Source organism: Monodon monoceros, unplaced genomic scaffold (assembly GCF_005190385.1).
Source record: "Monodon monoceros isolate NGI ecotype Baffin Bay Population unplaced genomic scaffold, NGI_Narwhal_1 Super_Scaffold_20, whole genome shotgun sequence".
Lineage (NCBI taxonomy): Eukaryota > Metazoa > Chordata > Mammalia > Artiodactyla > Monodontidae > Monodon > Monodon monoceros.
In genome coordinates this window covers 133804698-133829349 of record NW_021703777.1, presented here as the reverse complement: position 1 = coordinate 133829349, position 24652 = coordinate 133804698, and the positions used below count along the sequence as shown (strand labels likewise).

The window sequence follows — 24652 nt, the reverse complement described above, 5'->3', positions numbered from 1 at the left end:
GTCTTCTCCCTGTGTCCTCACGTGGTCGTCCCTCTGTGCACATCTGTGTCCTAATCTCTTCTTCTCAGAAGGACGCCAGGCGTACTGGATCAGATCCCACCCTAATGACCCCTTTTTACCTTAATCGCCACTTTAAAGGCCCATATCACCAAATGTAGTCACTTCTGTGGTGCTGGGGGCTAGTGGTTCAACACAGAAATTTGGGGAAGCGCGATTTAGCCCCAATACCATCACCATCCTGAATAATAATAATAACGACTCTTGTTATTTGAATGAGATGGTATTTGTGAAGCACTCGGCATGCGGCCAGGCATGGTCATGTCCCCAGACTATAGCTACTGCTGGTAAACTGCTCATTAAACATGAACTATTATTTTTTGAACAAACTGGTGTTTGTAAGAGGCTTAGGTACGGTAGTGACCATGTAACGGTGCAGTGAGCAGTGACCAGAGTCCCCGGGCTCTGTGATCACTGTTACTTTAAAGGTCATGCAGCGGTAAGCGGTGGAGCTGTCTTTGAACCCAGGTCTCTGCCACCACAGAGCTTGGGTTCTTCCCAGGGAACCCCGCTGCTCAGTGCTGAAAACCAGCCCTGCTGGGTCCCTTCTTCCACCTGGCAGTTCTCAGCACAGCCAAGTCCACGCCCCTTGATCGGGTCACATGGCCTCCCCGCCCTTGGGGAACACGAACTTGCCAAGGATGATGGTGGGCAAAGAAGTTGCCCACCAGCTGGGTGTACCTTCAGCCGAGGTAGATTCCAGCTGGTCACACCGTCCCAGCTGAGACAGACTTCTCGCTCAGCTAATACGAGTGTGCTGGATTCCAGTTTAAACAGAAGGCCTTGAAGTGTACACACTGCTATATTTTTTAAAAATTAAAAGTTAAAAAAAATAAGTAAAGAGAAGACCTCGGGCGAATTAATTTAATCCTGTCTCCTGAGTCTGAAGCACCAGTTGTTAGTTTGACCCTCCAGAGGTGCCTTGAGTCCTGGGCACCAAGGAGTGCACGCTGCTGTCTCCTTTTGCCTCTCAGCATCCCAGGTAGATGCAGCTCAGAGAGGTGCAGAAGCTGGCCTGTGTCACAGCCTCTAAGTCATGGAGCCACCATCCAAGGACCTGCATCCATCTCTAACACATGGACTCCCAGCACCATGGCCAGCGCCCAGCCGGGAAACGTCCCACCCTGGCCACCCCTCCCAGGTCAGGGTTGGTACCAGCACCAGCTGGCAGTGCACATCCATGCAGTTCCTTCACTGAGGAGACGAGAGTCTGGTCAAGCAAGTGCCCTTCTTATCTCAGGCTCAGCCCCTCTGCTCTTCCTTCCATCTCCCTGTTGGTATCTCCTGTCACCCTACTGTGCACCCGACTCTGCTCAGCGCCGGGCACACTCAGGACCTCAGGACGGTGGTCCCAATCCATGCACCAGCTCAGCGAGCTTAAAAGGATGCCAGCCGCCTGGGACCCGCCTGCTGTGGCATGGCTGTTCTCAAATGCAGCCTCCTCTCCCTCCCTCTCCCTTCCTGCCCATCAGGAAGAGATCAATTCCCCGCGATGTCCCTGTGTGCAGGAATGGCAAGGGAATTTATCATGCGATGTGGCTACCGTCTCCCACACGGGCTGTGAGCTCCTGGCGGGCAGGGGCCGTGCCTCACTCACCTTAGTATCTAGGATAAAACATGCACACAGTAGGTGCTCAATAAATTGTGGGTTTTTAAAAGTAATCTTTTCACCGCCTTTTTCTTTATTACAAATGTAACCCACATTTATTAGCAACAAAATAGTGATTGGTGCAGAGGTGAAAATGAATACCATTTATAATCCTCCCAGCCAGAGTAGCCACTGTTAATATTTTGAAGTATGCCCTTTAGGTTTCTTTTTCTCTGTGTGCGTGTATTTTTTTTTTTTAACAAAATGAGGTCACATTGGCTATATTGTTTTGTAACCTTTCTTCAGCATGGCAATAAAGCAGTGAGTTGGCATAGCATAAAAGCGGCATCATTAGGTTATATCATCGGTAGGATTATGTTATAGCTATAACATCATATATGGTCATATCTTATTATTAGTTGTTATGCTGGATACAGTGTAGGAGAGAAGAAAGCTAAGGGAAAACACTTGTACTTACACACACTCCAGTGGCCTTCCGCCAATGAGACAACAGAGCCCGTTGTCATGGCAACCGCCCCAGGACTTGAATGCAGGGAAATGCATCTGTGAGCCCCGCTGGGCAGGACAAATGCTGAGGAGCCAGGAGCACAGCCACCTAGCCGGCCAGCTGGGGGCGGGCAGGCTTCTTTCTGAGCAGGGTCGTGTTGGTGGCAGTTGGCATTGTCGGGCTGCCTCCCTGATCCCCTGTGTCAGGGCAAGGCGGGCGCTGTTGACTGTGCACCAGGGCACTGAGCGCTGCGATCATAGCAGGACAGAGGCGGGTGGGCGGACACAGCCTCCACGGTGACCTGTGAATGCCGGCCTCTCCCAGCCCCTCGGCAGCATCGCCCTTTATATCGAGCTGTGTTGATGGTCACGAAATCCAGCAGATGGACAAGGCCCAGGTGGTATTCCCATTTTCAGGGGGAGACAAAGACCCAGAGAACCCAGCTGGCTTTGGCAAATGCGCAATCGATTTTAGCTCAATTCGGCATGCCTGCCCCGAGGACCTGTGCCGTGTCAAGCATGGAGTTAGGGAGAGGGACTCCATGGTGAATCAGGGTCCTGAACCCCCAGGAGCCACCAGCCTCAGGAGAAAAGGAGACAGATGCGCCAACGAAATCAGCACCTTTACTCACAGGAGAAGGGGAGGTGGTGGAGGGGAAGCGTGCTGAATCTGGAAGGACCAGAGGATGAGCCGGGCAAAGAGGCCTGGGAAGGGCATTTCGGAGGGAGGGAACAGCATGTACCAAGCCCTCGTGTAACCGAAAGTGCGGTCCAGCTGCTCGCCGCTCAAAAGCCAATAAGGAGGCAAGGCTGGTGGAAAGGAAACATTGCTCTATCTTGGACGCCGGCAACGAGGGCGAGGTGGAGGAGGGCGGACTCCTGTCCAAAAGCTGACTCCCCCCGCTGACAACCACTGGGCAAGAGCTTTTGTAGACGGAGGGAGGGGCTCCACGCAGAAACAGCACAGGCAGCTCTGACCGTCGTCTTGAAATTGGCCATCGGTCGTCCTACCGGCATCATCTTGATTGCTTTAAGTACAGTCAGTCTTCGGTTCCAGGGTCAGTTTGTTCCCATTTCCTTGAGGCCAATTCTTGGAATTGTGGCAGCTTATGTCATGGCTACAGTCTGGTCATCACGTAGTTAACTTCTTCCACCTGGTAGGGGTTTCAGTACCTATAAGGCAGCTCCCAGGATACGGCTCAGAATATTATCTGTAGCCCTTAAGGAGGAGCTAAAGGTCCTTGACTTTGCTTAATGATTAAACTATTATCATTTGGTCTCCTTTGACGGTTTTCCTTTGTTTCTGCATCTTCTCACTTCTCTGATTAAACTTATTCTTTGGCTGAAGTTTTTCTACAGACAAAAGGCAGGCAGAGGACATGGGTGGAAGCACCATAGGGTCCTGCTCCGTTTCACTCAGGCTGTGGATGTTCTAGAAACTGTAAGGGGTTGAGCGTGACAAGGGGCATGGGTGGGGGAGTAAGAGGCTTGGATGAGCAGATACACAAGGGCCAGATCCCCAGGGGCCTGAGTTCAGATTTCCCCGGAAGGCAGAGAGGAGCAGCTCAAAAATGCTGATCTGGCGGTACCACAGTTACAAATGACAGACTCAGGGTTTGAACTCAGGTCTTCTGAACGTTGCCCAGGGTTCCCAAGGGAATCGCCAGAGATCTGAGACATCAGGTGTTCACTCTCTCAACCTACGTCACAGATGGCAGGGATTGCCCCTAGCGTACCCAACGACTCACGTGAGCCTTGGAGTTGGTGGTCAGGGAAGTCTTCCTGGAGGAGGTGGGCTGCCGGACTTCAGAGGATAAAGGAAAGCTGGAGGGTGGAGGCTGAGCCTGGCACACTGGGGGAACAAGGAGGAGACACCTTATGATGAATGGGCTGGAAACATCAGGGCCGAGTTTGGAAACTGCAGTGAGGGCTGTGTCACCCATCCCAGAAGGGGCTGCCGGAGGATGTGAGCTGGAGGACGACGGGGTGCAGCTGGAGTTTGAGCGACGTGGCCCTGGCGGGGAGGAGAGCCATGGTGGGGAGGAGAGCCATGGTGGGGAGCATGGCTCTGGACTCAGACAGCCTGCGTCTCCTCCCTGGCTGTGTGACTCTGGGCAAGTTACCTGGCCTCTCTGGGCTCCGGTTCTTCCTCTGTGAAGAGGACGTCCTGTGAGCGCCCCCAGTGCTGTCCAGGGTGGAAGGTGTAGTGTCACGCTGCTGTTGGTGGTGTTTGTTAGAAGAATTGCTGGCAGGACAGCCCCCCAGAGGCTGTGGCTGGATAGGGACGCGGGCAGTGAGGGCCTTGACCAGAGCCGCCTGGGTCTGGGAAGGGGCAGAGAGGAGGGCGGTGGCAGCGTTGACCTGGCCGGGGGCACCGAGGGAAGCCAAGGTTGAGATGAGGGTTCCTGCTGGGTTTTGGGGTCGAGCCAAGCCAGCGGGGGCAGCCCGAGTGGCCAGCTTTTCCTGTGGCTGGCAATGCCAGGCTGAGATTCATCCTCAGAGGGGACCCGGAGGAAGGAGGTGACTGGTGTGTCACCTCCAGGAGGGATGGGAGCCTGGGCATCCACCGCACCAGGAACTGGCTCGTGCTGCGAGCAGGCTGGGGACTCACGTCCTCTCTTCCGTTGGGCTCGTGGGCTGTAAACATTCCGCAGGTGCTGGAGGGGTGATGCAGGGACACGAGGACCGAGACCGGTGTTTGGGGGGGGAACCTCGGCCCTGCTGTGAGAGCCAAGCTGAGGCAGCCACCCCGCTCCAAGGCCTGTCCAGTCAGTCACGCGGCCCCGGGCAGCCCCCGGAGCCAGGAGGAGGGGCCAGCGGGCGGTGCAGGGGAGGCCGGGCCCAATCGCAGGGGAGCGAGCACCCAGGTGGACCTCACCTAAGCAGATGTGGTGGCTCCTGAGTGTGTGTGTGTGAGTGGCTGGGTAGGGAGGTGCGTACGTGTGCACTAGTTTGGTGGGTGAGGTTGTGTGGGTGCGAGTGAGCGTGTGGAGGTGCGGGTGTGTCAGTGTCTCCCCTCCACAGCTGTAGGCGGGCATGTTCCCTGTGTGCGTGCATACGTATATTGTGTGTGCGGGTCTGCATGTACGTGTTGGGTATTTGCACGTGTGCATACATGCATGTACACATCATGCATGTGTTTAAATGCATGTATGTGCATCTTTTACGTACGTGTGTATTTTATGCGTGCACACGTGCGTATGTGCGTTGCATGCATACAGGTATACTACGCGCCTGCATCCATGTGTGCGTGTGTACGCATGTCTACATGTGTGTGTTTTCTGTGCCTACACGCGTGTATTTGTTTACACGTACATGTGTGTGTATGTATGCAAGCATAGATGTGTGTGTGTGTGGTTGTGTGTGTATTTAGACCACGGGCTGAGTTCTCACTGTCTTCGGGGACGCAGGTCCGTGTGCCATGAGGCTTCCCCACGCCTTTGCCCCCCGGCCCCACCTCTACCCACGGCTGCCGAGCGACCACGCCTCCAGGTGTGGGTCTGACCACCCCCTCGACTCTTTCCTTCCTCTCGCAGGCCAAGCTGGGTGATGAGATCCTTGACTACAGAGACCTGGCCGCTCTCCCTAAGAACAAGGCCATCTACAGCATCGACCGCCCCGACATGATCTCCTACTCGCCCTTCATCAGCCACTCGGTGGGGGACAGGCAGAGCTGCAGCGAGGTACGGCCCGGCCCGGGGCCAGCCTGCGGGGCGTGACACCCATAGCCGGTCCCCTTGGCGTCCGTCCCCACGGCCGTCCGGCGGCCGCAGCCTACTTTACCCCCTCAGATAACCTGCGCCTCCTCTTTAAAGAATTCCCAGTGTGCTCTGGCCCCGAACTGCCCCTCGCAGACACACTGATGGGCCCCCTCGGCGGGCGCAGAAAGCAGGAATCTCGCTGGCGATCAGGAAAGTGACAGGAGCAAAGCGAGAGTCTCTTTATTTTCTTAAGTTGGGAAATGTATCCTGTTCCTTTGTCCAGAGCGCTCCAGGCCACGCTCCGGCTCTCCCCGCCCTGGCCCACTCCTCCGTCCCGTGAGTTCCCCGAGCTGGCTTAACCCCTGGTTGAACCCCAGACGACTTCTTCCCCACTGTCCCGTGGGCAGTGTCCTTTGCTGGGCCTTCCTAATCACGGCCGCTCCTCTCCAGTTACCCTGGAATTTGCTGGTGAAGTCGCTTTTCCTTTTTGAGACTTCAGTGTGACTGGGCCATGGGGGTGCCTGGGATGGAGAGGAGGCGCGTTTTGCCAGCTGTCGGCCATGTCTGTGTGCCGATCACGTGTGGTGGCCCGGCATGGGCGCCCCACTCGGAGTCTCCCAAGGTGTAGCCGAGGCTCTGGGGCGCCAGGCTCGATGATGGGGTTGTGCAGGCAAGCCCAGCCTAGCAGACACCTGCTGTGGTCCAGCAGCTGGCGCAGCTGCGGGGCATGAGGGCAGGGCGGGGACAGCCCAGGGCTCCAGGGGTCCACGGCATGCTCACCGGCCATGCTGCAGTGGCTAGCCCTTGTCGCTGATATCACAGTCATCACCCGTTCCTCAGGCCCGCTCTCACTCTGCACGGACACCGGGCTTCTGCGTCGCCCCACTTCCTGTGGCCCGGCACTTTGGGAATGACCGTCCCAGGATGTAGATGAGAAGACGAGGGTGAGGGAGAATGAGGGTGAGGGCCCAGGACCGTGCTGCTCACGGGGGCAGAGCTGGGGCTTGGGCCCTCGTGGCTGACCTTGGTCACTGCTGCCTCCGTGCCGGCTGCGGCCATTGCCCAGAGCGAGGTACTGGGGTTCTGTCCCTCCTCCATCTTGGCCTCCATCCTCGAGGCCTCTGCCCTCCGCAGGCCCTGCCATGGCCCGGCTGGGAGGCTGCTTAGAGGTGTTCTCTGTGGGAGCCCTTCTGTGGGTAAATGGTGGAGTGGGCCACAGAACGTGGGTCAGTGCGCTGAGCTGAACAAACCCTGGCCTCGGGGCCGGACCGCTTCCCCTGCTTCTCTGGAACTGCAGCCTTCCAGCAGTTCATCCGAGTGTGGGAAGCTAGCAGAGGGAAGGGCAGTGGGCTGGAAGCACAGAGATCTGCCAGGCTTTCTGAGCCTCAGAATCCCCTTCAATGAAATGGGAAGATTGGGAAACACTTTCCCCTTGCCGTTCTAATGGTACGAGAAAATGTCGCCAGTCGCCAGGGCTCCTCCTTGGAAACTCTCCACAGCGTCTTCCTACCTGTCCAGGAGAGGGGGAGACAGGTGAGCTTTCCTGCCTGGAAGCCCCGTTTCCAGAGCCCCTTCTGCCAGGCGCTCCCTCCCTAAGTCCTGGTAACACGTCTGCAGGTGGCAGGCGGTGCTCACCTGCTCCAGCGGGAGGTGCCTGGCCGGGGAGGCCAGTCACCACTCCCCAGGGCCCCGATGACCCCCGTACCCCGCACACTGGTCCTCACCCCAAGCCCCGAGGCTCTGAATCGCACTTCCTTTCTCTGGGCCCCTTTTCTCTCCTCGGAAGAAACCCAAGGGTGATGGGCTCGCAGGGTGTGGCCACCCAACGCCCGGAGCCAACAGTCTTCCCTTTGGCAATGGGTCCTCGTGAGGGAGAGGCAGGGCAGGGGCGGGCCAGGATGAGACAAGGTCCAGGCTCATCCGCAGAGAGGACTGTCTTGGGGACCTTTTCCTCGGGTGCCATTGACTGTGTGTCTCCAAAAAGGAGGTTTTGGGACGTGTGTTGGGTCTCGTGCTGGGGTTCCCTGCCGTGTGGAGGAGGGTCCGTGGTGCAGGTGAGCCTGGGCCGGGATGCTCTCCTCCCTGAGTGACCACCAGGCACCGGGCCTAACGGGTAACTCTGTGTTGTGTCCACAGTCCCCGCGGCTGCTCTCGCCGACGCCGCCCGAGGTAACCGCCCCCGGCCCACCCCGTTTACTCGTGGCGCTGCCACCCGGATGGTAAAGATAACCAACCGGGGCTCCCCTGGAGGGTCTCTCAGGCCCTTGACTGTGGCCTCTGACTGTGGCATCAGGCCGTGACCCTCTGAGTCTGGGGCTTCCTCCTCGGCGTTGGTTATTTTTATAATCATATCTCATCTGCATGCTTCCCTTGTGTCTGCCGGCCCTGCGATACGGACACCTGGGACACCTGTGTCTGACCTGAGGTCTGGGTCACGGCTTTCTTTAGAGAAAAAGTCCAGGGGCTGGGTTAGCCTGGGCTACGTCATGCGCCTCCAAGTGGGACTTATGGGAATATCTTGGGTCCTCGAGGATAAATGTGCTGAAAGCATTTCTCTATCAAATAGCATGGATTAGCAGCCCGCTCTTTTTTCTTGTTTCTCAAAACTGATCCGCGACATAGACAGCCACCAGTCAGACTTCAGTCTGCATGGGCATCAGACCTTGGGTCCAAGAACGCGACAACCAAAGCCTGCACGTGGGCAACTAGCACCGAGCTGCCACGCCCATGTGTGGCCGCGAGCCCCGGGCACAGTGCAGGCGAGAGGATAGGACATCTGTATGATGTAAACAGGCCAGCGGGGCTGTGCAGAGGGTTCCTGGGGATGGAGGCTAGACTGCAGGGCTGTAGCCATCCCAGGGGAGAGAGTGTGCCCATGGCCGGGATGGGCCAGGCCGAAGGGGCTCGGGGTGAAGCATGGGTGGGGCCTGGCAGGTGTGATCCCAGCATGAGGGCTGCCTGAGTGGAGCGTGCAGGTGGGCACACAGGCAAGCTTTAAGGACAGTGGCTCCGTGGGTTCTGCTAAAGAGCAAGCCCTAGGAGGCGGGAGGTCAGCTTGGAAGGGCGTGGGAGCCGTGAGCGCCAGACCCAGACTCTTCCATTACTCATCCCACGCCAGCCTGGAGGGGCAAAGCGGCAGCGCCCACCCCACGGCAGGACGCTGGCCCGTGTCGTGACTCAGGCCAACGTGCCGAGCTGTGGCAGGCGGGCGGTCTGCTCTGCCCCTGTGCCATAGTGCCACGCCATCTCATGCCACCTGTCACCTGCCCTGACCACCCCAGACAGTGGCCATCCTGCTTGAATGGAGTCTGCGTTGTCAGTGCTTGTGGGTCTGACTCAGCTGGGCTTCTGGGCTGGGGCGGGGGCCTTCTTCTTACTGCCCGCACCTGGGGAGCCCCCATCAAGGCCGGGGGGGAATACAGAATCTCAGTGGTTCTCAAACTGTGTTCCGAGGGGCCTTGGGTGCCAGGAAGGATGGGGCGAGAGGGGACGTAGGTGGGTGCAGGTGCCTCTGCCTCCTCTGTGGGAGCCCCAGCTACAAGGAGGGGCTGCTAGAGGCGTGGGCGGGACCCTGCCCTCCAGTACCTGGCAGGCACGGGGACGATGCTCAGGCCGAGGGGAGTGTCAGCACCAAGGCCAGCCCCCCATCTGGCTCTTCAGATGTGCCCTGGAAGGTGGGGGGACTGCGTCCTGGGGCCGTGTTGAGTCAGCCTCTTGGGTCAGGAGAGCAAACGCTGAGTGGAGGGCGGAGGGGTGGGTGGATACGGGTGGGCGGTGCTCTCGGCGCCAGGGTTCACCAGGCTGTCTTCTCCCAGGGGTATCAGGATGACCGCTCCTACAAGCAGTGCCGGACCTCCAGCCCAAGCTCCACCGGGTCGGTCAGCCTCGGCCGTTACACCCCGACCTTGCGGTCGCCCCAGCACTACAGCCGTCCAGGTACACGCCCCCCGCGGCCTCTTTTCCCCCCGTGAAGCTGGGCTTCTTGTGGCTTTTCCTCTTATGAGTCTGTCTCTTACTTTAGCACCTGGAGAAACGACCGGCAGGGCGTGGGATTGCCAGTGGGGGATGGAGAGCCCGTCCTTTTAATGAATGCAAAGGCCCTCTCGTGCCGGGGCAGGGAGGTTAAGTGCAGAGGCAGTTGGTTACCCCGTTGGTTAGAGGAGCCGTCCTGTGGAGCACACAAGGCAGCGCTGAGCACGTAGAATCCAGCTCATGTGTCAGTAGCAAGAGATGTCAGGAAGGTAAAACAGCACGAAGGACAGGAGACCAGGGGTCACTTAGCTCCAAGCTCGCGTGGTTCTGGGAAGGTTTGCACTATGGAGGCAAAATCAACGCACAAAAGCTAGAGTCAGCATATGCATTGACACTTCACCGGTAGCTGGGTTAGTGGCCCCAAAGACAGCTGTCCCCAGGGGCCACTGCCAGCCCCCTCCCAGTGGGGAGAAGCCCGAGGAGGATCCTCTACCCCATCCCACCTCATCCCCCGCCTGGCGCCCAGCTATGTATTCCATCCATTCCTTTCCCTTTTAAAAATCCGCGTTGCCCTCAGTGTGTCCAAGCCACAGGGACTCCACACAGAGGCTGCTTCCTGAGGGATTTTTGCAAAGCATCTCCTCCTCGGCCAGCTGTTGCATGGCTCTATCCTCACCTCCATGGACTCAACTCTGATTTTTGCAGCCCTTGTGGAAAAATCAAAACTCATTCATTTGCAAAGTTATTTTCATGGACTCCCTGCAACGTGCCTGGTACATACTGCTCAGTAGATGTTTGGAAAGTGGGTGAGTGAGTGAATGAATGAATGAATGAATGAATGAGTGAGTGAGCGAGTGACCAGGTGAGCAGGTGAGCTCAGGAGAAGGGCTGTCAGCCTCTGCTGACCCCTGCCCACCATATTTGGGTCTTCTGGCCTTGTTGGTTGTGCCTGGTCAGGTGGTCACCCCAGAGCTGAGACCCAAATCTCTCCTGGGCAAGGCCGGGGCACGTGTCAGGTGACAGAGCACTCCCTGGTCTGGCCATCTGCCCTCCACGTGGGCCCTGGATCCCAAGGAGCCCCCTAAGTGGGGCAGTGGGCAGGGCTCAGGGGCCAGCAGCTCCCACCCAGCAGGCCTGGGGGCGCTGCCACCCTGACCCCAGAGGGCAGGGCTTCCTCACTCGGAACCCGGGGCAGACTGGCCCAAAGTGTACTTAGCGGCGCCCCTTCAGGTGCCTCAGAAAGGTGTGCATTCCTCGAGAGAGGAAGCACAAATGTTCCTAGCAGAGCGGGGCCTAGGAATATTTTGCGGCTTTGTGGCCCCGAGCGCAGGGCCGACTCTGACTTGTTCTCTGTTGCCCGCAGCTGGTACTGTGAGTGTTGGTACCAGTAGCTGCCTGTCCCTGTCCCAACACCCAAGCCCTACATCCGTGTTCAGACATCATTACATCCCCTACTTCCGAGGTAAGGCGCTCAGGGCTGCGGGCTGTGGTGCAGGGCCGGCCGTGCCTCTGTGTCTCGCTGTCCTGTGTGCGCCGCATGGCTTCCCCGAGCCCATGTCTCACGCCCATGCTCCCCGCTTTGCGTCTTGTGTGTCCAGCTCTGTCGGCGTGTACACGTTCCCAGGAAGTAACTTGTGTCAGGGAGCAAGCGGCGAGGCAGGAAGAGGGGTCTAGGACCTACCCAGCGCCCACCCTTGGGCTGATGCCCAGAGCCTTTCCCTAAGTCATCTCCTTTTCTTTCCCATGTCAGCTCGGCAGGTGCGGGGACCGCTAGCCGTGCTTATTGGGAGCAAATGCTAAGGCACAGAGGGTGGAGATGTCCACGACCTCAGCTCCTGGTGGCCGGGCGGGAGGCATACCCCGCACGGCTGCAACTCCTCCCAGGGCGCAGACCTACCCGCCTTCCCCACCCGTGCCTGGGCACGCGTGTGTGAGTCACACCAGGAAAAGGACCAATTCCTTTTCAGTCCGTACATTACGGGCTGAATTACGTCCCCCCAAATTCATATGTTGAAGTCCCAACCACCAGTGTGACTGCATTTGGAGAAGGGGTCTTTAGGAGGTTATTAGAGTTACATGAGGTCATACAGGTGGGGCCCTGATCTGATAGCGTGGGTGGCATTTACGAAGAGGAACAGACGCTCTCTCTGCACGCGCTCAGAGGAGAGGCCACGTGAGGACAGAACAGTTGTCTTCAGCCAAGAAGAGAGGCCTCACCCAAAACCAAGCCTTGCCAGACCTTGATCTGGGACTGCCAGCCTCTGCAGCTGTGAGAAATGAATGTCTGCTGTGTAAGCCACCAGCTGTGGTCCTTTGTTATGCAGCCCTAGCTGGTTAATACATCATGAAAAGACTCCCAGGCCACGAGAGGAGCAGCAATGATCTCTTGCTGATTCCCCCAGACGCGTGTTAAGGTCCCCGTTCCTTACAGTTGCTGAGTGGTGAAAGTTTCAAGAGAATCTTCTGTCCCCGAGGGGCCAAGGGAGGACAGCTCAGCTGGATTATTCCATCATTGGATGGTCACCTGGCAGGGCTCCGTTCTCATTGTCATCACCACCTGTTTGCCTGACTCCATCAGCCTAACTGAGAAGAGAACCCCTGGTCATCGGGGTGCCTTCCTCTCCTCTTAGTGGACCTATCCCCACAGCTCATGGCCTGTTCTGGACGTACTGACTCTTCTGAGAAGCAGCAAAGCCCCAAATCCTGTGAGCGGGAGAGCAGCGCACAGGGCCTCTTGCACACCCGCGTAGCACAAGGGTGTCGCGTGGCCGGGGTGTGCCCTTACCCAGAGGTGGACAGAAGACTCGCTGCAAACTGGAGTGAATTTGACATTTAGACAAGTCACAGCAGGTCACCAAGGAGAGATGCCTCTTCTTCCTTTGCTTGAAGGTCAGAAGAGCACAGGGCTTTCCTCCCGCCCGACGTGGCCCTGCTTTGGGGTCCCTGGCAGAGGTGCGGCCCGGAGGCGAGGCCAGACGGCAGGACCCTTGCCCTCTTGGCTGCTCTAGCCTCGCGCCCCGGGGCAGCCCCTTGTGAGCTGGGCTGGCTGCCTGGGGGCGGTTTTGCCTACGTCCGTCCAGGCTGGGGCAGGAGCCAGAGCAGACCCGGTGATGGCCCCTCCGCTGCCCCTTAGGAGCCTCCACCTCGAGTTCTTACTGCGTCAGGCGACCTCAGCCCAGGACGGGCCCCCTGGGCAGCTGCCCCCGGCCTGCAGCACCGCATCCTCGGCCACATGAGAGAGGGCCAGGGAGGGAGGCCGAGGGAAGGGCAGCCCACTCACCTCAGGTCGGAGCAACGAGGCCCTTCCTTCCGTCCTGTGCTGTGGGCAGGCGGGGCAGGCAGGCCCCCACCCCACTGCCCACCAAGATGTGGTTTAGGAACCACATTTCTAAATGTCATAGCCCTTCCAATGGTGTCCCTGAGGTCAGGGGGCACGGTGCCCTGCGGTCTGCTCCGGGTGGGCACTGGCCCCGCGGTGGGCAGGGCTCTGCTCTGGTTCCCTCCTGGCTGCTTTGGCCCGCAGTTCTCTTTTTCTTTTTTTTTTTTTAACATCTTTATTAGAGTATAAATGCTTTACAATGGTGTGTTAGTTTCTGCTATATAACTAAGTGAATCAGCTATACGTATACATATATTCCCATATCTCCTCCCTCTTGGGTCTCCCTCCCACCCCCCCATCTCACCCCTCTAGCTGGACACAAAGCATCAAGCTGATCTCCCTGTGTGATACAGCTGCTTCCCACTAGCTATCTATTTTACATTTGGTAGTGGATATATGTCCATGCCACTCTCTCACTTCGTCCCAGCTTACCCTTCCCCCTCCCCGTGCCCTCAAGTCCATTCTCTACGTCTGCGTCTTTATTCCTGTCCTGCCCCTGTGTTCTTCAGAACCATTTTTTTTTTTAGATTCCATGTATATGTGTTAGCATACGGTATTTGTTTTTCTCTTTCTGATTTACTTCACTCTGTATGACAGACTCTAGGTTCATCCACCTCACTACAAATAACTCAGTTTCGTTACAAATAACTCAGTTTCGTTTCTTTGTATGGCTGAGTAATATTCCATTGTATACATGTGCCACATCTTCTTTACCCATTCATCTGTCGATGGACACTTAGGTTGCTTCCATGTCCTGGCTATTGTAAATAGCGCTGCGGTGAACATTGTGGTACATGACTCTCTTTGAATTACGGTTTTCTCAGGGTATAAGCCCAGTAGTGGGATTGCTGGGTCGTATGGTAATTCTATTTTTAGTTTTTTAAGGACCCTCCATACTCTTCTCCATAGTGGCTGAACCAATTCACATTCCCACCAACAGTGCAAGAGGATTCCCTTTTCTCCACACCCTCTCCAGCATTTATTGTTTGTACATTTTTTGATGATGGCCATTCTGACTGGTGTGAGATGATATCTCACTGTAGTTTTGGTTTGCATTTCTCTAATGATTAATGATGTTGAGCATTCTTTCATGTGTGTGTGGGCAATCTGTATATCTTCTTTGGAGAAATGTCTATTTAGGTCTTCTGCCCATTTTTGGATTGGGTGTTTGTTTTTTGGATATTGAGCTGCATGAGCTGCTTGTAAATTTTGGAGATTAATCCTTTGTCGGTTGCTTCTTTTGCAAATACTTTCTCCCATTCTGAGGGTTGTCTTTTCGTCTTGTTTATGGTTTCCTTTAATGTGCAAAAGCTTTGAAGTTTCATTAGGTCCCATTTGTTTATTTTTGGTTTTATTTCCATTTCTCTAGGAGGTGCGTCAAAAAGGATCTTGCTGTGATTTATGTCATAGAGTCTTCTGTCTGTGTTTTCCTCTAAGAGTTTTATAGTGTCTGGCCTTACATTTAGGTCTTTAATCCATTTTGAGTTTATTTTTGTGTATGGTGTTAGGGAGTGTTCTAATTTCATTCTTTCACATGTAGTTGCCCAGTTTTCCCAGCACCACTTGTTGAAGAGGCTGTCATTGTATATTCTTGCCTCCTTTATCAAAAATAAGGTGACCATATGTGCATGGGTTTATCTCTGGGCTTTCTATCCTGTTCCATTGATCTATATTTCTGTTTTTGTGCCAGTACCATACTGTCTTGATTACTGTAGCTTTGTAGTATAGTCTGGAGTCGGGGAGCCTGATTCCTCCAGCTCTGTTTTTCTTTCTCAAGATTGCTTTGGCTATTCGGGGTCCCAGTTCTCTTTGTTCAGAAATTAGACAAAGCCCCCTGCCCTCCTCTCTGGTGCAGGATGCAGGGGAGTCTGGCACCCACGGCTCTGCCCCCTGCTGACTTCAAGGGCCGTCTGTGACCTCAGGAGCCCCGGCCTTTTGCCAGGACTCACCCCTGGGGAGACCAAGGCTCAGGGACAGGTCGCTGGGCAGAGCCCAGAGGCAGGCCCTCGTTCACCAGGTGCATCCACCTGCCGGCCGTGGGGCCACCACTTCTCCCCGACACCTCTCACTGAGGCCCACGGGCTCTGGCGCATCCCAGCCCGTGGGCACTCTGCAGCCAGCTGTGCCAAGGACCGCCTGCCTTCTTCTCAGCTGGTCACAGGACCTGGCATCCACCCACGCTCTGCGGAAAAGACTTCCCTGGTCTCTCCTCACAGCATCTTCAGCTTCTTTGGCTCCTTAGGTGGAGATTTTCCCTCTGGACGGCACTGTGGGTGGAGGGCTCACCAAGGAGAGGCCAGCGCTTGCCCTGATCTGGCCAGATGCCCCTCCTTCCCACCCACCCCCATCCCAGACACACCTTCCAACCGTGTCCTGGTGCCCGGGGCCACCCTCCTGCCAGGACCTGCGTGCAGCGTAGGTGCCAGTGACAGCCGTTGACGCTTTAGTATGAATTTCAGTCCCCAGTGTCTCCCAGGACAGTGTCGGGTTTAAGACTGACTTCTCAGCTGTTAAGGAGCAGAGGCCGCGGGACCGCAGGTGAGTGCAAGCGGAAGTGATGCTGCCGAAACCGTCTTGCTGGGCAGTGACGGGAAGTGACTGCCGAGCCTGCTCCCGACAGGGCGTGAGAGGGAGAGGAGGGGCTGCAGATGCGGAACCTCAGGTCAAGGCCACTCCCCCACCCACCCGCTGCGCCCGTAGCCATCTCTTCATCTCGCCCCCATTCTGGGGCCCTCCGCCTGGTGGCTGTGGCTGACTCAGGTGGCACGTGGCAGTGAGAGGGGCAGGTGGAAACCCACCCACGTCTTGGTGACCCATGGGGTCCCTGCAAGGGGCTGGGGGCTGGCCTCGCCTCTGGTCACCTTGAGCAGATCCACAGGAGCAAGTGAGGGGGCTCCCGAGGGCAGAGCTGGGACAGCTGAGCAGCAGAACGAAGGACATGGTGTTGGATCGTAAAGCAAAGTACAAACGTCCGCGCGTCCACACCGATATAAAGGAACGACTGGATAAATAAGTAACTGGGGGAGAAGAGACAAACTCCCGGCAGAAGAATCCCCAATCATTCACGCGGACCCTCCACCCTCCAGGAGGGGCCCCCCGCCCCGTGTCAGGTGTGGGCTGTGCACGGCGGCCCCCTCCCAAAGAGCACAGAGTGGGGGTGTGGGAGGAGCTGGACGGGGAGAATCCTGGCCAGCACGACCTCGGCCGCGGGGTCAAGGTCAATCGCAGTGGTCGGCCACGTGGGTGGCGGTGCTCCTGACGTGATGAGAGGGGGTGCCTCCCCTCTGTGCTCTTCCTCCCAAACCATGAAGCATCCGACGAACCCCAGCCGAGGGACCGTCTGCGAAACACCGACCAGCACTTCTCAAAACTGCCAAGGCCGTGAAACGCAAGGAGAGTCTGAGGAACGGTCACAGCCCAGGGGAGCCTGAGGACGCGTGAGGACCAGTGTCGCCTGGTGTCCTGGACGGATCCTCAGATACAAAAGGGGAAAACGGGTGAAACCCAAATAAAGTAAGGCGTTTAGACAACACCTGCATGGCAACGCGCCGGTGGTACGTAAAGTAATGGAGGGAATACTTGGGGTCCGCAGGAAGGCTCCGTGCTGCCCGGAACTGCTTTGCAACAAGGCATCAATTTGGACAAACAGGCGAGGTGGCCGCTCACCGGCCAGGGGCTCCCCGGCTCTGAGAGGTCCCCTTCCCGGCATCCTCGCGTCTCCCTGAGGATGCTGAGGGCCCCTCCCTGGCAGAGGTCAGAAGCGGCCTCAGTCCTGACCCATCTCCAGGAGAAGCCACGCACTTGGCCCGAGGGGCTCCGTGCCTTTTCAAAGTTGCCGCTTGGCTGGGTGACCTCTGGCTTTCCCCCATCCCCGGTGACATCAGTGGTTGGGGGTTTTGCCCCCAAGACCCACGGGATAAGCTGGCCCTCAGAGCAGCACCTGAGGCCGGGCCTCACCAGGACACCGGCCCCTGCAAAAGGCAGTCGTGGTGGTGTGGCCGCCGGGCTGTCGTGAGCAAAGTGCTGCGGGAGACCCCATGTAGGGTCTATGTGAGGGTGCATTTGGTGATGATTTAACAACACGGTGAACGGGCAGGCAGGTGTGTGTCCAGAGAAGGGAATGGTCAGCTGGGCTGTGTTCTCTGGAAGGGCTTTGCACTTGAGCCTTGACCCAGGAAGGGTCTGCACAGGTGGGGAGGGTTGGAAAGGAAGTCCAGAAGGGGATGGGGGAGAAGGGGAGGCCAGCAGAGGCATCCTGGGTCAGGTCCAAGGTCTTAGGAGTTCGTTGACCGGTGTAGAGGCCCCTGGATGGCAGGTGTAAGGTGGGCCTGAGAGCCCAGTGTGGCCACCGCATGGTGCCTCCTGACCCTGGTGAAAGCCGTGGGCCTCCTCAGATACGTGTGTGCGTATGCGCGTGCACGCGCGCGCGCGCGCACACACACACAGAGTTTTGCCTGTGAGGTCAGACACTGCACGGTGGGCCAGGGGACTGAGGCGGGGGTGCGGGCAGGGGTCCCGTGACACGTTAGAGACTCCAGCCACCTGGGCAGGGTTGGAGAGAAACAGGCCACTGGAAGCTGGGTCAAGACGTGCCCGGCACAGCGGTGCCGCCTTAAGTGAGCGTCCTCGGCTGCCCCGGGGTCCGAGCAGATGAATGTAAAGCCCCTGCTTCCACCACGCTCCGTTGCCCCTGGAGATGCATGAGCCACGGCCAGCAGAACGGATCTGAGGTTTTCTTTACGTGCCCGTGGGTGTGGTCTCCCCGGGTGCAGGAGTCTGGCCTGGCTCGAGGCTCCAGGAGGCTCTGTGCCGTGCTGGAAGGCGGCAGCTAGGGGAAAAGCGGGGTTCGTGCCCCGAACAGGGGGGCAGTCATCTACCTGAAGCTCCATCCACGCCGACAGGCGAAGTTGGTGCCGCCCCCAGGGAGATGCTCAAGCTGTAGTCAGCGGCCCCCGTGTGGCCTCAGCCTGGTTCAGGCCGTGGCTGTGGTCTGCTGAGCCCCCCCGCCCCGCGGGCCCCGCTTTGCCCTCGGCGCACCCCTCCGCCAGGCAAGCGCGTCCCCCACGAGCCCGGCTACTGCGTCTCCCCCCATTAGCCCACCTCCAGGTTGGGCCCAGCGCTCAGTCTGCCTCATCACCACGTCACCTCGGGGTCCTGCGGCTCCCAACCGGGGGTATTCTCACGTCAGGGGTGTCCGCTTCCCTTTGCCAAGCTGTCACATAACGCGGCGAGGGTTTCCTGGGGCTGAAGGGGAGGAAATGCGCTGTGCCTTTGCGTGTCTCGCTAAAAGGAGCCGTATGCCTTTCGTGCCGTGTCCGACGCCCGTCACCCCCTGTGTGCCATCCCATCCCTCGGCAGGCGTGGTGGGGGGCAGGTAGGATCGGCGGGTGACCACGGCTCTCTAAATTTGTGACTTGATAATCCAACCTTGTTCGCAGAACAGAAATGACAATCCCGACGGGATAAAACTCGGGGCCAGAATCAGACTCTTTCCATTTAACTGGGCAAAAAAAACTGCTTTACTTGGGAACCTGGCAGCTGATAAACAGCAGTGGCCCCTTATTCTCCCGTGGCTGATCGGATTTTACGCAGTGGCTCTTCAGGACAGATGTAGCTGAATTCTAGCCCTTTCACCCCGATTCTGAATGGCTAGTTTGTGAATTCTCCAAGAAATCAGCATCTTTGTTACGCAAGGATACTCAGGACGTGGGCGTGGGGGGATGCTTACTTTTGGTGAATTTGTGACTTTCTGGGTTCCAATGGCAGCCACGGCAGGGCAGCAGTGGGCTGTACCCGCCCCAAGGAGAGGGAGCTCTGCCGACGGCCAGGCCAGACTTGCAGGAACTGGGAACGAGTAGGGGCTCTGCCCTGGGCGTACCTGTTCCCTCACCACGGGGCCAGCGAAGGGGGTCCCTCGAGGTTGGATTAACAAGCCGTGGGGCCCACCTGGACGTGTCGGTGAGGGTCCCTCTCCCTGGGCAGCGGAGAGGGGCTCACTTTCATGCTTGAATTGCTCTCCTCTGCTTTTCCCTTCCCGCCTTCTGTCTGCCGGCTTTGCTTTCCCGTCTGGAGGCAGTGAAAGTGGCCGGAGCACCTCCAGCCTCTCCGTGCTCTCAGACAGCAAGCCTCCCCCCTCCACCTACCAGCAGGCTCCTCGCCACTTCCACGTCCCAGGTAGGCGCCCAGGACACACGGCCGCTCGCCAGGCAGACCGTCTGTCCGCCCCTGAGCTGTCGGGGCAGGGGGGTGGGAGCGGGCTGCCGTGCCTCTCGGGGGTGGCGTGCTCCCCGAGCCTCCCCGTCTCCCTCACCCCTAAATTCCGAGATGCTTTAAAAGTCCACAGATGGGTGTGCGCATCCCCAAACTGGCACGTGTTTGAGTTTCTCCTGAATCTCCACAAGCACCAGGGAGGCGTGGCTGCCCCCCCGAGAACGGGCTGGAGAGAGGGGGGCTGACCGGGTCACAGTCGTCGCTGGACGCCCGCTCCAGCCGCCTCTGTCCCTCTGCCCCCTTCACACAGCGGGTGGCATCGGGGCTGAGCGAGGCTGACGTGCAGTGTGAGGCCTGGGTGCCAGTCTCCGGGGCGGGAGCCAGATCCTTGCTGGGGACTCTAAACCTGGGTGACGGATTGCTGCTGACACAAAAGCGAAGCGGTAGGATGGAAACCATCAAAATTTGCTTGCTCACCCTGCTGTTCTCTCCTTTTTTTTTTTTCTTTCTTCTTTCCCAGACACTGGCGTCAAAGATAACATCTATAGGAAACCCCCCATCTACAAGCAGCATGGTACATACAGTCGGATTCCTCTGCTGCTGTGTTTGCCCTGCATGCCTGTCAGTGCCTTTGCTACTGAATGCTTCCTGTTGTTGTGTTCTGACACATGATGGGGAGGGTACCTCGGAGGCCCCGCAGTCTAAACATTAGGTGCAAATTTGCCGGTAGGCTCCCGAGAGGCCCCTGCATAAATTACAGCAAAGGGTGTGTCCTACTGAGGACACCTCTGTGTGTCTAAACCCGGGGCTAACACACGTGGGCCGGGCTGGGGATGGGGATTTGTAACCAAGAGCTGGTCTCGGTGTGTGGCTTCAGGGACGCTACTTTGAGAGAGGCAGCCAGACTGACTTTAGCCAAGACGATGAGGGACGGAGGTGCTTGGACCACAGTCTGACGCAGCCTGGTCTTTGTACAACAGGACAAACCAGAATCAGTCGTTTATTCCTCCATGAGAATTTAAGTCCTGTGTTGTTTTTGTTTTTGTTCTTGTTTTTGCGGTACGCGGGCCTCTCACTGTTGTGGCCTCTCCCGTTGCGGAGCACAGGCTCCGGACGGGACGCGCAGGCTCAGCGGCCATGGCTCACGGGCCCAGCCGCTCCGCGGCACGTGGGATCTTCCCGGACCGGGGCACGAACCCGCGTCCCCTGCATCGGCAGGCGGACTCCCAACCACTGCGCCACCAGGGAAGCCCGAGTCCTGTGTTTTGAGAATTTCTGATGATAGAATAAATGACTTAGCCTTTGGTTAAAGGGATTTCTTGCATCAGCAAATAGGGGCTGGAGATGCTTGGTTCCAAGGGCATCTCTCACCCCCCAGTTTCCCTCTCAGGGGTGACCAGCCACCTCTGCTCCACCTGAGCCTGCAGGGAGCAGGTGCACAGGGAGTAGAAGGCTCCAGGTCTCACCTCTGTTTCGTCCCAGAATTTCTGGTGATTTGGGGCTTGTTGCTTCACCATCCTGAGCCTCTGTTTCCTTATCTGCAAAACAGGACGACCCTCCACTCGGCCCTTTTCACAGGCTGGTTGTGAAGACCGGATGGGATAATGAACGTGGAATCATGTTCTAAACTGTCAAATGCGGTGCACGTGATGGGGATTGTTATTAAGACACTAGAGTGATGGGAAGAGGGATCCCCATACTTAAAGACCTTGTCCAGATGCACCCAAAAAACAGCCACGTCCCCCGTTGACAACTGGATGGACACTGTTGGGTGGAATCTATAAAAGTGTGTTTTCTGTGACTTACTGACAAATCCGTGCTCTAGTTGCGCATGTGTGTTTTACAATTTTCCCCTTGACTGCAATAGGCCCTATGCCTTGTGTATTTCTTCCTCTTCCCAAGAAAGAAAAAGATGAATGGGAACTCCTGGGTTTCCGCAAGGCGATGCCTTTCACCACTGCCTCTCAGTCGGAGAAGCAGGGAGCACAGATCTTCCCGAGGGATCGGAGAGGAAAGGACGCGTAGACTCCAGGGCCCTCAGAGGTGGTCCAGACTAGCTCCCTGTGTTACCAGTGGGGAAACTGAGGCACAGGAAGGAAGGAGCAGGCGCAGAGCGGTGTCTTTCCATCGTGGCACCCATACTGCAGCCAAGAGGCTGTGCGTATTGTCCGCGTCCACAGGAAGGACTGACTGACTCGGCCTTTTATCAGCCACTAGCTAACACATCACGTACACACACAGGGTCGGAGGGCCAGCCCCTGGGAGGGGAATAGGCAGTAAATCAGATTAGGAAATTGCTCACGAGCATCTGACGGAGCCCGATCTCAGACAAAGGACTTCTGACAGTAAGGCCCTTAACCAAATCGTGCAGTGGAGATTCGGTTTCTCTTTTTTGGCCATGCCGCACGGCACACGGGATATTAGTTCCCCGACCAGGGATCGCAGTTCCCCGACCAGGGATCGCACCCGCGCCCCCTGCAGTGGAAGCGCGGAGTCTTAACCACTAGACTGCCAGGGAAGTCCTCGTTTACTCTTACCAGGGGCAATCTTTGTGTTTCTTTTTTAATCTGGATAGAAACACCTCTTCTATCCAAAGGCAAGTGAATTCCTCTTTGACTGAACCCTGAACAATGACCCAAACCCTCTTAGCATTCTAGAATGTGGGTTTACTGATTATTTTATGAAATAAACTTTATAGAGCGCCTGCTCTCTGCCACGCGTTCAGCCACGTCGTGGGGATGAACATGAATGCAGTCTGTCCCTGCTTGACTATAAATGGGCCATGAATGAAGTTAGTGCTCACGGGTGCAGTGTAGTCCTCTCCACCAGCTTTCCTTAGACAACCGTCAGGTCATAACGGATGTGGGACTTCCCTGGCGGTCCAGTGGTTAAGACTCCGTGCTTCCACGGGAGGGGTCTTGGGTTCCATCCCTGGTTAGAGAACTAAGATCCCGCATGCCGTGTGGCACGGCCAAAAAAATAAACTAAGGACATAATGGATGTGATGGGATGCATTTGATTTCCAATAGATTTGAGATGTCTTAATTTTACAAGATTTGCCCCATCGAGCTGGACCATATCCGGGCAGAAGTGCATTGGGGTGGGGGGCATGCATGTGTGCATCATACATGAGTATGAGCATGCGTGTGTGTAAGCATGCGTGAGTGTGAGTGTGCACGTGTGTGTTTAAAGCCCACGTGCAGCCAGCCACCAACCCCCATCTCAGCAAACTGACCGTCTCCTCATCTGTCAAGGGAGAGAAGCACACACCTCAGGATCACCTCAGGAGAACCCATCCTTTTAGTAGCCAGACTTTCCGGAAACAAACTCCGGGTGATGATGTCGAGTTCCTGGACCATTTAATTAGCTTAAGATAATATTCTCAGTGAGTTTTAAAACGTTACGCTTTTTAATTAATGTATTTACTTTTCAACTTTTTATTTCCAACTCATCAAAAGTTGTTGTTTTTTGTTCTGTTTTTTTTTTAAATTAGCAACACTCTTCTCTGGTGCTCTAGTCCCATTGGTGTTTTTGGGAAATGAGCCTCCAGCATGAGGATGATCATGCTGGGGTTTCATCTCAACACAGCCCTGAGGCAGGTATTATTATAGACAAGGAGACTAAGGCCAGGGCCACAAAGTGACCCGTCGATGGCCAAGTCACACCAGGTCTGCCTGACCCCTGAACCCACCACTCTTATTTTATATCATTTTGCATCATTAGGAACCAATAGTGTTTTCTTAGATTACCTTAGTTCCAATTCTACTTGGTTACAATTTAATGGCTTCAAAAAAGAATAAGAAAGGGAAGAAAGGAAGCAAAGGAACTGAATGGGAAATAAGAATAAAGGGAAGGAAGAACCATATCCCGTCAGGCAGAGATGCTTCAGGACCAGCAGAGGGCGTTGGACGGGCTGGGAGGTGGGGTGCGGGGGACCTCCCACCACCCGCTAAAGGTCCAGCTGCTATGGGGACATTTTGGGTGTCTTTCAAACGGTCCTGAATCAATCGCAGTGTTGAACCCAGGATTCTTTGGGAGGCAGACAGGATTCCAGCCGCAGCCGCTCCCCTGCCAGCTCTGTCTCTCGCTCTGAAGAATGGGGTTCTGGCTTCGAGGGGCTCTGCATGAGGCCCCGTGATGCTTGGCACAGAGCAGGGACTTTCCTCTCAATGGAGTGAAGCTGGCCCAGTTTTTAGACTGTTTAAAGTGAATTCAAGAGGAAAAAGTAATGTCTCCCCCAAATTTCCCAGGAAGCTCACTGTCCAGCTGCACGGACAGACGTTTTGTTTCCTTGGTGAGCGCACGTGAGCCGTCAGATGGCAGTGTGTGCGGAGACGCAGGCCCAAGAAGCAGGGGTGGCGTCTCACCACCTCCCACACCTGCAGACGGTTGGGGGCTCGCTCCCACCTCCCAGAGCTGCCCACCCACGCCAGACGGTAAAGGCGACCCATGTAGCCAGTACTCTCAGCTCTTTCTTTGGCGCCTGGTTTAAGACGGGAATTAATCACATCTCATGTGTCTCTGGGATTCCTTTGTAGTGGGGTCGGGTCTCATTTTGGTTTGGGGATGGGAGGAAAGGGAATGGCCCTGTATCCAGAAAGAAAATTAGAGACCTCCCCCTCTCATTGGGACGCTCCCTATAAAGGTCCCAAGGGACGCAGGGAGTCGGACTCAGCCTTTCCCAAAAGGGTGCTCACTGGTAAATACTTTCCAGGGCTCGGAAGGAGCTGCCTTGTGTGATAGGAAAGACACACGCAGCTCGACTTCTCTGCTTGTCCTGAATTGATCTGTCTTTTCCCGAGACTCTGAAACGGCATGTTACAAATTAGCGGCCCGGTTAGCCTCTCGTTTTATTCCTAATATTCCAAACGTGTAAGCTGAGCTCCCCATCATGTGACAGCACCTGCGTGTTATCTCATGCGATCCTCGTAAATTGGAGGGGGGGGCATCATTTGCCCATTTTACAGATCAGGAAACTGAGGCTCAGAGCTGTTAAGGAAGCAGCCCGAAAATAACACAAAGCTCCGGGTTCCTCTGTTTTCCTAGCCGTGCTCCATTTCTCGAGAGAATCCGTTGGGTGTTTTGCGGACTGGCAGAGACTGGGGCTCTGGAAAGCCCTTGGTTTGAGTCTGGTTAGCTTGTGCACACCTCGTGGAGCTGGTGGCGTTTGCAGAGAAAACTGGCTAAATCTTGGTGGGATATCCCCCTTTTTGGAGGTGGGGCCCTTCTTTAAGCCCT

The 24652-nt window shown here is 56.5% G+C and overlaps 1 protein-coding gene across 9 annotated transcripts in view; it reads left to right on the top strand.

Annotated features, from left to right (window-relative positions):
- The window catches only part of ABLIM2 (actin binding LIM protein family member 2), a 151097-nt gene that overhangs the window by 90806 nt on the left and 35639 nt on the right, over window positions 1-24652 (top strand). For 8 of the 9 annotated variants that reach the window (XM_029235595.1, XM_029235592.1, XM_029235594.1 and 5 more), the window contains 2 exons: window positions 5689-5835; window positions 9669-9789. In XM_029235595.1, coding sequence (XP_029091428.1) covers window positions 5689-5835; window positions 9669-9789 — 268 coding nt within the window. Of the gene's footprint in view, window positions 1-5688; window positions 5836-9668; window positions 9790-11188; window positions 11288-19276; window positions 19379-19934; window positions 19989-24652 lie in introns of all 9 variants that reach the window. The other variant, XM_029235597.1, reaches the window with a different exon arrangement.